Source organism: Drosophila subpulchrella, chromosome 3R (assembly GCF_014743375.2).
Source record: "Drosophila subpulchrella strain 33 F10 #4 breed RU33 chromosome 3R, RU_Dsub_v1.1 Primary Assembly, whole genome shotgun sequence".
Lineage (NCBI taxonomy): Eukaryota > Metazoa > Arthropoda > Insecta > Diptera > Drosophilidae > Drosophila > Drosophila subpulchrella.
The window spans coordinates 13,490,682-13,502,955 of NC_050609.1; the positions used below are offsets into that span (position 1 = coordinate 13,490,682).

The 12,274-nt window shown below is 43.2% G+C and overlaps 6 protein-coding genes across 6 annotated transcripts; 5 read left to right on the plus strand and 1 right to left on the minus strand.

The window, feature by feature from the left end:
* The first annotated feature begins 113 nt into the window (after window positions 1-113).
* LOC119563292 (chymotrypsin-2) lies at window positions 114-1,169 on the plus strand. The gene is made up of 2 exons (XM_037876620.1): window positions 114-928; window positions 991-1,169. The coding sequence occupies exons 1-2, from the start codon at window positions 149-151 to the stop codon at window positions 1,060-1,062; spliced, it is 852 nt and encodes a 283-aa protein (XP_037732548.1). The 5' UTR covers window positions 114-148; the 3' UTR covers window positions 1,063-1,169.
* A 756-nt stretch (window positions 1,170-1,925) lies between these two features.
* LOC119556442 (chymotrypsin-2) lies at window positions 1,926-3,197 on the plus strand. Its single transcript, XM_037868680.1, has 2 exons — window positions 1,926-2,133; window positions 2,542-3,197. The coding sequence occupies exons 1-2, from the start codon at window positions 1,934-1,936 to the stop codon at window positions 3,167-3,169; spliced, it is 828 nt and encodes a 275-aa protein (XP_037724608.1). The 5' UTR covers window positions 1,926-1,933; the 3' UTR covers window positions 3,170-3,197.
* Window positions 3,198-4,208: 1,011 nt separating this feature from the next.
* LOC119563399 (chymotrypsin-1) lies at window positions 4,209-5,284 on the plus strand. The gene has a single exon (XM_037876758.1). The coding sequence runs from the start codon at window positions 4,282-4,284 to the stop codon at window positions 5,098-5,100; it is 819 nt and encodes a 272-aa protein (XP_037732686.1). The 5' UTR covers window positions 4,209-4,281; the 3' UTR covers window positions 5,101-5,284.
* A 671-nt stretch (window positions 5,285-5,955) lies between these two features.
* Window positions 5,956-7,033, plus strand: LOC119558111 (chymotrypsin-2). The gene is made up of 2 exons (XM_037871339.1): window positions 5,956-6,760; window positions 6,820-7,033. The coding sequence occupies exons 1-2, from the start codon at window positions 6,052-6,054 to the stop codon at window positions 6,930-6,932; spliced, it is 822 nt and encodes a 273-aa protein (XP_037727267.1). The 5' UTR covers window positions 5,956-6,051; the 3' UTR covers window positions 6,933-7,033.
* A 50-nt stretch (window positions 7,034-7,083) lies between these two features.
* Window positions 7,084-9,226, plus strand: LOC119555916 (carnitine O-acetyltransferase). Its single transcript, XM_037867617.1, has one exon. The coding sequence runs from the start codon at window positions 7,228-7,230 to the stop codon at window positions 9,157-9,159; it is 1,932 nt and encodes a 643-aa protein (XP_037723545.1). The 5' UTR covers window positions 7,084-7,227; the 3' UTR covers window positions 9,160-9,226.
* A 163-nt stretch (window positions 9,227-9,389) lies between these two features.
* LOC119560993 (mediator of RNA polymerase II transcription subunit 15) lies at window positions 9,390-10,526 on the minus strand. The gene is made up of 2 exons (XM_037874777.1): window positions 10,445-10,526; window positions 9,390-10,372 (listed from the first exon to the last, which is right to left on the minus strand). The coding sequence occupies exons 1-2, from the start codon at window positions 10,457-10,459 to the stop codon at window positions 9,461-9,463; spliced, it is 927 nt and encodes a 308-aa protein (XP_037730705.1). The 5' UTR covers window positions 10,460-10,526; the 3' UTR covers window positions 9,390-9,460.
* Window positions 10,527-12,274: the final 1,748 nt, after the last annotated feature.

Genomic DNA, 12,274 nt, shown 5'->3' on the forward strand with positions numbered 1-12,274 from the left:
TATCGCCCCTGTGCAGACCCATAAAGGCCATATTATCCAAAACTTGACCATTCGCTGCGATAAGATCCGCCATATGAAGTGTAATTTTAAGGTGGTCTGTTGGTGGGGTTTTAGTTTCGATTGTACCGTGCATATACTACCTTATACCATGGGAACCAGATGGAACTTGACGGGATTGCTGGCCCTGATATTTCTGGCAACTCTTCAGAAGCCCACGGAGGCCATGAGGATGCGGGGGGAACCGCTTCCGGGTTTGGCCAATATCAATAAGCATCGCTCGAGCGAAGTTGTCCCCGAAGGTCGCGTGGCAGGGGGCACCACCGCCACCGAGGGCAAATGGCCCTGGATTACGACCATCCAGAATGTATACTCTTATCACCTGTGCGGTGGCATGATCATCGACAAGGAATGGGTGCTCACAGCGGCCAGCTGCGTGGCGGGCTTGAGAGCCAGGAACATACTAGTAGTCACCGGAACCTCGGATTGGTGGGATCTGTATGCCGCCTACTATACCGTGGACCAGATCCATGTCCACTGCAACTTCGATAAGCCTTTGTATCACAATGATATAGCCCTTTTGCATCTGTCATCCCCCATCGAGTTCAACGATGTGACCACGAGTATAACCCTGGCGGATATTGATGACTTGCAGGAGGGCGAAAAGTTGACCTTTGCCGGCTGGGGCAGCACAGAGGCCATGGGCACCTATGGGCGGTATCTGCAGGAGTCCTCGGGAACCTATCTTCCCGTAGAACCATGCCAGGAGAAACTCCAAAACTATGATGATGTGGATCTGGGTCATGTGTGCGTGCAAATGGAGGCGGGCAAGGGCGCTTGTCATGGCGACACCGGCGGTCCACTCATCGATGAACAGCAGCGCCTGGTGGGGATCGGCAATTGGGGCGTGCCCTGTGGTCGTGGCTATCCGGTGAGTTTTGCACCCATATCGGGCAGTACCATATGTATTTATTACCCTATATTTCACATTAGGATGTGTATGCGCGAGCCGCCTTCTACAACGATTGGATCCGCACCACCATGAACGGGTGTACAATCGCCTAGTCATTGGACACCTCTTATCTGTGCACTGAGGGAAAAGGCATTTTTCAAACCGACAGTGGATTTTTTCTTATGTATATTGAAAAGAAATATAAAACATGATTTATTAATTTGGCAATGAATTTCTTATTATCGAAATGACCGATTAAATTTGATTTATTAAATTGGCAAGGCATATATTCATTATATTCTGACTACATTGGGTTTAACATAATGTGTGGGGCACTTCCAACATTTTAGAGCGTAAAGATTTTAATCTTCCAATTTTTTGATACTATTCCAAATGGAAAAAATTAAAAAGTATAAGAAAAGGTATACATGATTACTTTTTGATTGGCCTAAAATGGATTTTTAGAGCTTTACGTGTTTGAAATAGTTTCGTTTATAGTTATAAATTCCATTTACAAAACTCTTCAACAATTAATAGGGCTTACCTTTCTGAAACTATTTAAAAAAAATTGATTTGATATGAAAAATACGTTCCTTTATCTTGAATCTACTTAAATGGAAGTCAGTCTGAGTTTAACCACAACTGGAATATCAGAATAACAATTATGATAAGCTTGTTGATAGCCCAAACAATCGAGACCCAAACCGCATAAAAAATATTAAGTTCTTAAGTTTTGTTCAAGTGTAGGCACAGGTACTCATGATTTGTGTTGCTGATTTAATAAAAATTATGGGATTTTTACGAGGGGAGAGTTCTTGGTTTTTTGCTCAGGCTGACCATGATTGAGATTGCACAACCTTTATGGCAGATCATTAATATCACGTCGGCTATCTTATATCGTATATTGAATATCGTATATCGAAGGTTAGTTAATTTTCAGCTGCAATTTCGTGCAATTAGTTCAACTTTAGCTGTTCGTCAAAGATGTCTTTCCAAATCAAAACGGTCTCCTTGATCGTCCTCGTCCTGCTGGCGATATCCTTTTCGGAGGCTAGTCTTCGTCGTCGCGCTGTTTCCTCAGACTCTGCCCCTTCCGCGGAAAAGTTTAGCTCCAGAATTATTGGAGGAGAAGTATCCGATGTCCTGGCGGCTCCCTATCTAGTCTCGCTGCAAAACGGCTATGGGTATTGACTTTTAAAGTATTATATCTAACAGATAGTGCTGTAACTCCCAGGATTTTTTGATAGTTTTTCTAAAACATTAACTAAGACTAAAGGCTGAGATTTGCACAAGAAAAAAAACCTTTGTTTTATAAATGGTTTTTAAAAAATATGTTAATTTATAACATTTCTTCCTCTTCGTATTTCAAGGACAAGCAAGTAAATTAATTGTGATTAGATCTAATATATTTCTAAAAATTTTAAAATCTTGTTTTTGCGCTTTCTCCCAATACCTTTACGATTTTTTAAGCAAAGAATTTTAATTTCACAGATAATTTTAACAGTAGTTTATTCCTTACCATTTTAGGTATGGTCGATACTTATAAAAATTATTATTTGCATTTCTACCATATTCTATATAACCCCTTTCAGTAACCACTTTTGTGGCGGTGCCATCATCGCAGGTCGGTGGGTGGTGACCGCGGCCAGTTGCGTGGCTGGCCTGCGTAGCAACAATGTGAAGGTGGTCACCACTACCTACAACAATTGGGGATCGGCTGGCTGGGAATACTCCGTGGAGGAGATCATCATGCACTGCAACTTCGATAAACCGATGTACCACAATGACATTGCCTTGATCAAGACCCATGCGCTTTTCGATTACGATGAAGTGACCCAGAATATCACCACCGCTCCCTTGCAGGATTTAACGGAGGGCGAGACGCTGACCATGTACGGATATGGATCAACGGAGATCGGTTGGGATTTGTCATGGGAGCTGCACCAACTGGATGTGACCTATGTATCGCCGGAGAAGTGCAACTCCACGTACGGCGGTACTCAAGATCTGGATCTGGGTCACCTGTGTGCCGTGGGAAAGGTGGGAGCCGGAGCCTGTCATGGGGATGCCGGAGGACCCCTTGTGGACAGTCGAGGTCGCCTGGTGGGCGTTGGTAACTGGGGCGTGCCCTGCGCCTACGGATTCCCCGATGTCTTCGCCCGCATTAGCTTCTACTACAGCTGGATTACATCCACGATCAACGGTTGTGCTATTTCCTAATCAATAAAGTTGGATAAAACTTGTGGTACGACTTTATCTATCAGATATGGTGAGACAGGCATTCCCAAAGAGAAAACTTCTAAAGATACTACACACATTTTCAATCTAGTATCTGTATTTTAGAATCAATAAAAAAGAGTACTATGTGTGGTCCCTCCTTATGTATTAGTTGTCTTGCCCTATATTTTTCCAAAAACAGTGCGTATAATTTATCTACAAGCTTTCCTAAAATAATCCTTAAAATTATGTCAGAGTCAAAAACTGCTATTAAGGCATTAAATTGCAGGTAAAAGATTAAATTAAAGTCTTGATAATCCCTAGACCAGACGTCTGCATGTTGTTGTAATTTTTGTGTGATAAGTGAAATTTCAAAGTTTCATTGAAGCCATAAAAACAATTGGTTTTTCAGAAACATTAGAATACTCTACATAAGTAGAATATTTACCTGCCCTACGACGCCAAATCAACTTGTATTTATATTTATCAGGGTTTGATAAAAATTCTCATATACTTACATAGGGTATTTAATTAACACCCTTATCTAAATTATTTTTTAATAAGCCGATTAATTCTCTTTGTGATTGTCCTATCTAGAAAGTTATATATTTCTTCAGAACATGTTTACCCTAAGGGTATGCCAACTTCTGTATCTTTGAGGGGCCTTCAATCATTTCCCAATTATTTCAGCTGAATTTTGAGTAAACTTCCATTCGATTCCGGCCCTATCAAGCGACATCGTCTGAAGATCTCCCTGGTACAATTCCAGCTACGAACAAAGTCCGTAATCATTGCGTATGAGTAATATTATTTTGGTCGTGTGCTAGTTGTCTATCACTCACAGTCCAAATGGCAGTAGAATTCCCCCCTATCAGGCACCATATATTGGCTATGGTAATTGTCATTATCAAAGCTTCCCCCGAAACTAAGTCGCTTATCGCAAAAAACATATTCGAAAGAAACTCTCGGCGCGATAAGGTGAATTCGCATAGACCCCGGGGCTATAAAAACGATTGCTGTGCCGAAAAGTGGGCAAACAGTTTACAGAAGTTGAAGAAAACGTAGCACTCAGAAATATTGAATATATAAAACGAGAAAGAGATAACTATAGCAACATGAAGTTTCTAGTAGTGATTAGTGTTTTGGTGATCCTGACGCAGTGTTCGGCGAAAAACATTAAGATCCCCCTTCGTCATCAGTTAAATCATCATTTGGGTTACGTTAAACCCGAAACCCGCGTGGTTGGTGGCGTGGATTCCCCCACTGGCTTCGCTCCCTACCAGGTGTCCATTATGAACACCTTTGGCGAGCATGTCTGTGGTGGCAGTATACTCAATGAAGAGTGGATCCTCACCGCAGCCCATTGCATGGAGTGGCCCATTCAGTTTCTGAAGATCATCACCGGCACCCTGGACTTCACGCACCCTGGAGCGGAGTATTTGGTGGACAAATCGAAGGTCCATTGCAGTCACGACAAGCCGGCCTATCACAATGACATTGCCCTGATTCACACGGCCAAGCCCATTGTTTTTGATGCACTAACTCAGCCCATTCGTTTGGCCAGCAAGGGCAGTCTGCCCAAGGCGGGGGACAAGCTAACACTGACCGGATGGGGCAGCACCAAGACCTGGGGAAGGTACTCCACCCAGCTGCAGAAGATTGATCTGAGCTACATCGAGCATGATACCTGCGAGTCCAGCGTGCGAAATGCCAACTGGCTGGGCGAGGGACACGTGTGCACCTTCACCCACGAGGGTGAGGGATCGTGTCATGGCGATTCCGGCGGTCCCTTGGTGGATGCCAACCAAACCCTCGTCGGAGTTGTCAACTGGGGCGAAGCCTGTGCCATTGGCTATCCGGATGTATTCGCTTCGGTGGCCTACTATCAGGATTGGATCGAGGAGATGATGACCGATGCGGGAACCGCCTGCTAAAGGTCCAAAAGTCACCCGAGGGGGTACAAAATCCAAAAACCGAACAAAAATAGCATCGGCCATATAATGGCTCCTGCCTATTGAACAAATTAGCTCGTAAATTTTATCACTCAGGTATCATAGATATCATAAATTATTTATGAACAAATAAATGAGCAATTACGCTTCACTTTCTAAGTAAAAACTCTTTTATGACTTGCTTTTTACTTAACAAGAGGTTTATTTTGACTTTTTCTTAAAAGGGATAGCAATCTATGAGGCTCTCTCCAAAAGAAATCCCCCACTTTAAGCTGTCTAGATAAGTCCACATGCCAGTCATTTCTACGATCAATCATGATATTTAGTTCGTAGAACTGAGTCAGAAAACAAGTAAGCGCCAGTTCGGAAGAAGTGGGATATCAGGAAGTATTGGTTATCAGTCTTCGAATTACCTAATTTACAGATAAGAAGGGTCATCTATGATTGGTTATGGAAGTAAACAAATTTTGACTAAGTAGTTTGCCAGGAGGTTCTGTCTATCTCAAATTTTCAAACTATTAAAAATAACATATAATATTTATTAAAGCCTAGCACTAAACATAGAAAAATCACTATACTTTCGTATTAAAAAATCCATTCAAGATCCAAGTATAGGAACTTCAAGGTATACAATTGTAGTTTAATTCCACAAACAGTTCAAAGCTCTACTTATTGAATAAGCACTCTTATCAATACATTTGAATTCTTTGTTATGTAAATTCAGTTTATTTGATAGCCTAAGCCACCCTACTTATCAGGGTAACCTTGTTTTGTGACAAGTGCTTGCCTAGAATTAAGTGTTTTTCAACAACTCAGCTGGACTTTTCCAACCAGGAACGTGACTGAATTGCTAAATGTATAAGCCCAAATCTGCCTATAAGAAACATTTCCAGGTGGTGCAAAGTTCAGTTCCTCAAAAGTAAAAGAGTCATTATGTTGTTAATTCTACTACCACTAGTTCTGTACAGCTCTTGTGCCTCTAGTCAGATCCTTTATCCTCCGCAGTATACCAATAATCGAATTGTGGGCGGCGAGGAAGCCCCCGAGGGCATGGCCCCTTACCAGATTTCCCTGCAGGGAGCTGGAAATGGAGCCCATTCCTGCGGAGGTGCGATCATTGACGAGCGGTGGATTATAACGGCGGCTCACTGTACCAGAGGAAGACATGCCTCCAATTTTCGAGTCCTTACTGGCACTCAGGACCTGCATCATAATGGATCGAAATATTATTATCCCGATAGAATCGTGGAGCATAGCAATTATGCGCCTCGCAAGTATCGCAATGATATCGCCTTGCTGCATCTGAACGAGTCGATTGTGTTTGATAATGCCACTCAGCCGGTGGAACTGGATCATGAGGCCTTGGTTCCCGGATCCCGACTCCTTTTAACCGGCTGGGGAACCCTTTCCCTGGGAGGAGATGTCCCCGCCCGTCTGCAGAGTCTGGAGGTCAACTATGTACCCTTCGAGCAGTGTCGAGCGGCCCATGATAATAGCACTCGGGTGGATATTGGCCACGTTTGCACTTTTAATGATAAAGGACGTGGGGCATGTCACGGCGATTCCGGTGGTCCTTTGGTGCACAATGGCAAACTGGTGGCTCTGGTCAATTGGGGTTTGCCCTGTGCCAAAGGTTATCCAGGTAAGAGTGATCTTATACGATATTTTCTTTTATTAAATCTTATTTATTGCGTTTTTTAGATGCCCATGCTTCCATTGCTTACTATCATGACTTTATACGCACTCATCTTAGTCTTTCTAAGACGGACAGTTCTGATGAGAATGCCGAGGAGATGATCATTGTCATAGATTAAGATCTAGTATTGAATTGAGTGTTCTTTATTATAGCTAATTAACTATTTTTTTCAATGGGTCATCGTAGTAAACAATAAATGTGCAACCTTTTTTTTAAAAATTAAAACCCCAAAAATAAAAAGAGTAATTTTTGTCATTTATATAGGAAGCCTGTTCTAACTTGTTGATCAAAACAAGCCGAAAGTAACAATGTAGCTTTATTTTTAGAAAACAGCAAAAATTATATGTTTTAACAAAACACAAACATATAAACGTACCAATTTTGGCAAAGGGCGAATTGGGTGAAGCCTGGAGATGAAGTTCCGTAACAATGGAAAGGTTTTCTGGAACTTGGCAAGGGGATCGGTTAGGCAGCAGATTCGAAATGCCGCCGTCAAGAAAATGCTAATCGCCAGCTTTAGCACCACCAAGGAACATTCGAACTCGGATCAACCAAATCTTCTAAAGTACCACGTTTTACCACTCGAAGAAACCCTGAAAAGGTTTTTGACCACTGTTGAACCACTGCTGACCCCTGAGGAGATGGCCAAACAAAAGGACTTGACTGCCAAGTTCTTGAGGAGGGAAGGATCCAAATTGCAAAAGCTCCTGCAAGAAGTTGGCAGTAAGGAGAAGAACTGGTTGGCCCACCGCTGGCTTAAAGTGGCCTACCTACAGTTTCGATCCCCAGTCACTGCCTTTGTCAGTCCCGGCATGACCTTTCCCAAACAGTGTTTCGGAAATGAACACGACTTTGTGGATTATACGTCCAGAGTTATCTTTGGCTTGGGTGAGTTCAATGACTTGGTGCATGCCAAGAAAATTCCGATTGTTAAGATGGGCGCAAATGAGTTGGACAACAGTCAGTTTGGCAAGGTATTTGGGACATGTCGAATACCCAGAAGAACTACCGACGATATCGTCTATAATCCATGCTCTGATTATGTGGTGGTGATCTACAAGAATCATTTTTACCAACTCAAAATATATGATAAGGAGGGAAAACTAATTATAGCTCCATGTCTGGCTGTTCAGTTGGAGGAAATCATGTCGAAGGAAACCAAACTGGGGATTCCCTATGGTATTTTGACCACCGACTCGAGGGACAACTGGGCCGAGGCCTACGAACATCTTTCAGATACACCTCGAAACAGGGAAGCACTGAAGACCATTCAAAATGCTCTATTTACTGTCTCCCTAGATAAGTGCACCTCCCCTAAGGAAGGTAGAGAAGATGAAGAGCTAATTCTTTCCCTGATCCATGGAAAAGGAAGTAATGCCAACAGTGGCAATCGCTGGATGGATAAAACTATTCAATTGGTGGTCAACCCGAATGGAAACGTGGGATTCACCTATGAGCACTCACCAGCTGAGGGCCAGCCCATCGCCATGATGATGGACTATGTGGTGAAGAATTTGGACGATGATCTTAGCTACGGGGAATGCGGATCAGAAGACTTTACGCCGGCTCAGAAAATACAGTTCTGTCCGGTTAGTAAATGCGTTGAGCAATGGCTGACTATAGCGCAAAGGAACATTGATAAACTTGCCTGCGCTCTGCAAATCAAGGTTCTCAGATTTGAGGGATACGGAAAGGATTTTATAAAAAAACAGCGTCTTGGTCCGGATAGTTTTATTCAGATCGCCCTGCAGTTGGCCTTCTTTAACATGCACTCTGAGCCAGCTGCGCAATATGAATCGGCACATTTGCGCATTTTCGATGGCGGTCGAACTGAAACTATACGTTCCTGTTCCAATCAATCCTTGGCCTTTTGTTACGCTATGGAGGATCCGGGTTTTACAAATCAGGAACGGGCTGATAAACTTCGTGAGGCGGTTATGTGCCATCAAATGTATGCCAAACTGGCTCTTCAAGGCAAAGGAGTCGATCGTCACCTGTTCGGACTGAAACTGATGGCTGTAGAGCATTGTCTGCCCATTCCAGAGTTCTTCACATCGCCAGGATATGTTAAGTCCAGTCACTTCCGCATGTCGACCTCCCAGGTAGCCACGAAATATGATGCTTTTATGGGTTATGGTCCCGCCACGGACGATGGATATTCCTGCTGTTATAACCCACGAGAGAATGACATTATTTTGGCCATATCTGCGTGGCGCCATTGTCAGGTAACAGATCCCATTAAGTTGGCCAAGATGCTCAAGCAGTCCTTTAATCAAATGAGGGAGGTTCTAGAAAACAGCCCAGTTTCGGGAGAGAAACCACCTGCGCCTAATTGCAAACTTTGAAAATGTTTTTTGATTGTCCACTTTCAGTTTTTTTAAATTATTAAAGTATTTGATAACACCATGCAATCAATGTTTATATAAGAATAAAATAACGGAGAATCAACGCACAGTGAAATCCACTTCATGATAGGTTTATAATCTATTATAATCATCTGAAAATTGCTTCTAGAAATTCAAAACAACAATTTTTTTAAACAATTGTATTTTAATACGAAATCTGGTAACAATAGGCAATCACTTAAAACTAAGAGGTGTTGATGACAGCTAACTAGATCTGGATGCGACGAGCAATGAAGAATACTTAGAACTGATTCGGCGGCAGGTAATGGTTGCCGATGGGACCTACGCCAGAATTTCCAGCGCCATTGTCCACAAAGTGACCCTCTGGCTGCTGCTGCTGCTGTAGCTGCTGCTCCTCCTCCTCCTCCTCTGGCGGATCCAAGGATCCAACCACCGAGGTAATGGGGGCCACACCCTCGTCGGTAATGGTGGAACTGCCTCCCAGGGTGTCGTACTGCGACTGAATCTGCCGCTGGGCATTCAGGGCCTCCTCGGGAGTGCGGTACTTGATGAAGAACACCTCCGGCTTGTTGATGTGCTGCGGCGTCTCGGCAATGGCATCCTGCAGATCGGAGGCGGTCGTCTTCTTGGCCAGCACATAGACCACGGTCTTCTCCTGCTTGAGGGTCTTGGCCAGGTTAAGTGCCGCCGCACGGTTCGTCTGCGCCGGAGTCTTTACAAACAGCACATTGTAGTGGTTGCGTGGCTGCTGGGCCAACTGGTTCAGTTCGTCCTGGACCTCATCCTCGGATTCCTCTGGCGCCGAGTGGATGAAGAAGTTCTTGGTCACAATGGGACGCTTGGGAATCCTCACCCGTGGGCGGGCACGTCGATGCTGCTGGACTGGAGCGGTCTGGAAGTTGACGGGGAAGCCGGTGGGCATGGGGAATGATCCGGAGGTGGGACGAGGAGCAGGCTGAGACTGGAACTGGCCACTGGGAGGCAGGTAGGGCAGTGGCAGAGGCGGCAGCACTGGATGGGAGGATTGCTGGGACTGGAGGTGCTGCTGCTGCTGCTGCTGGAGCTGCTGGTTCAACAGGTGGGCCACCACTGGTGGCTGCTGCTGCTGCTGGATGCGGTAGTTGTAACCCGACTGGGTCAAACTGATGTCAGCCTGGCTGAGGCTCAGGGTCAGGGCCCCCATCAGAACCGTCTGAAAAATAATAATAATAAATATAATCCTCAGTTATCCACTTGGGTAGGGGTTATCCAAAAGCCAACGCACCACAAATATCTTCATGCTGTCGCTTGGGTGGGTGTCTCTCTGCTGGTTAGCTGTCTTTGCCGGATGCTCCCTCGCTGACCGAGTTTCTTATTGCTGTGATGATGGGTCAACTGGGCACCATGGCTTTTATACCAACCTCCAGTCACAACTTGTTTATAATCGGAAACAAATCGTGAAAAAGCAGCCAACACAGTTGCAACAGTCAAAGGGGTCATAAAACATTTGTTATGCATGGCGAAGAGATGGTTTCGGATCCATCTGGTTGGGTGGCAAGTGGGCTTTTGAATAAACTTTACAAGAGGTTCCACTAAAGTCGAGCGAGTGGAAATCTTAACAATGGGCGATACACATACTGGAAAAAATCAGCAATCGTTGTAGGCAAGTTGGTGAAGTTGTAATCACATTATTTCGAGCATACGCTTCAAAAAAATTATCTATTTGGGATATAACTTTATATAGTACAAATAAATATGTTGTACGGAGTTTCGTATTACTTCTTGCTTATATTTCTTGGGACAAGGATTAAAACATTCAATTTCAGATCTTATCTTATAAATCTTAGAAATAAGGTAAACTATCAGTCATGATATAATATGTGGTTAATATATCTCGAATATTAATATTTCTCGATATCCCAGCCACTCCACCATGGTTGCCTTGTAAGCAATCAAACCCCCATTTAAATGAATACAAAAGTATTGTTATTCCTCAATTTTTGCAGGTCAGTTGAATGTCGCAGAGTGATATGTAAATATTGATGACGAAGATAGGCGACGAGGTTACAAGCCCGAATTAAAATGCACTTTTGTCCGTAGGACCATTGTCTATATTTTGTCTTATTGTTCAAAACTTGTGCTATCAAATGGAAATTGAAAATTGTATATTCGGGGACTACAGTATTTCGCATCTGTTTTAGTCTGGCCCAAGGTCTAGGTCTTTGTAGCCATTCGATGGGGCGTAAATATTGTCAGCTCCAAATGTGCCAAATTGAGACAAAAAGCTCGTATATTTGGTATCGGAATTGGTATAGCTTTTCGAACTAAAGAAGAGAAGGTAAATCACCAGATAAAATCGAAAGTAAATCTTGTCAATTGGATATGGCCAGCTTCCAGCGGAAATTAGTTGTCATAACAAACACAAAACAGATGCATACGGAATGAGCCTAGATATAGGGCCTTATAGGGCTAATTGCCGGGTCTATTATAATGGAGTGAATGTATGCTGTAACATCAAAACGAAGATGGGAATCCTTTCCAATTTTGACTTATTCACTAACCCACTTGAGATATATTGCGGTATCTTGTGCATTCAACCGAGTGCATCTCATTAGCCGGGGGAAATTCTACCCACAAATCAAAATAAACAAGCCAAGGGCAACTTGGCCACCAGATAATAAGTTAGCCCACATTTATAGCGGCTGCTATCTGGTCATAGCTAAAATGAATAACAGGTTTTCTACTTTCTCACGCCAATTTCGTGAGCCATGAAAAAAGCAGTGAAATGAAACCGAAACATTGTTTATTTTTTGGCTTAAATCATTTGTTTATGTGCGGGCATTAAAGATGCAAAGATCTGTCAAATATATATACGATAAATTTCCGCTTGTAATGGGAAACCAAAATTACGTTGTCATTAATTAATAGACCCAAATGCATTTGGATGAAAGTAGCCAACAAAAAAATACAACAATTTTAATGGGAGCTAAAAATGGAATCCGACCAAAGTAGAGCCCTGTGATTAATGGGTGCCAACTATTGCCGCACTTTGCATATTTTATGCAAAGCGAATAAGTTGCTAAAATCTATTGAATGCAAAACACTCGGTGCACAG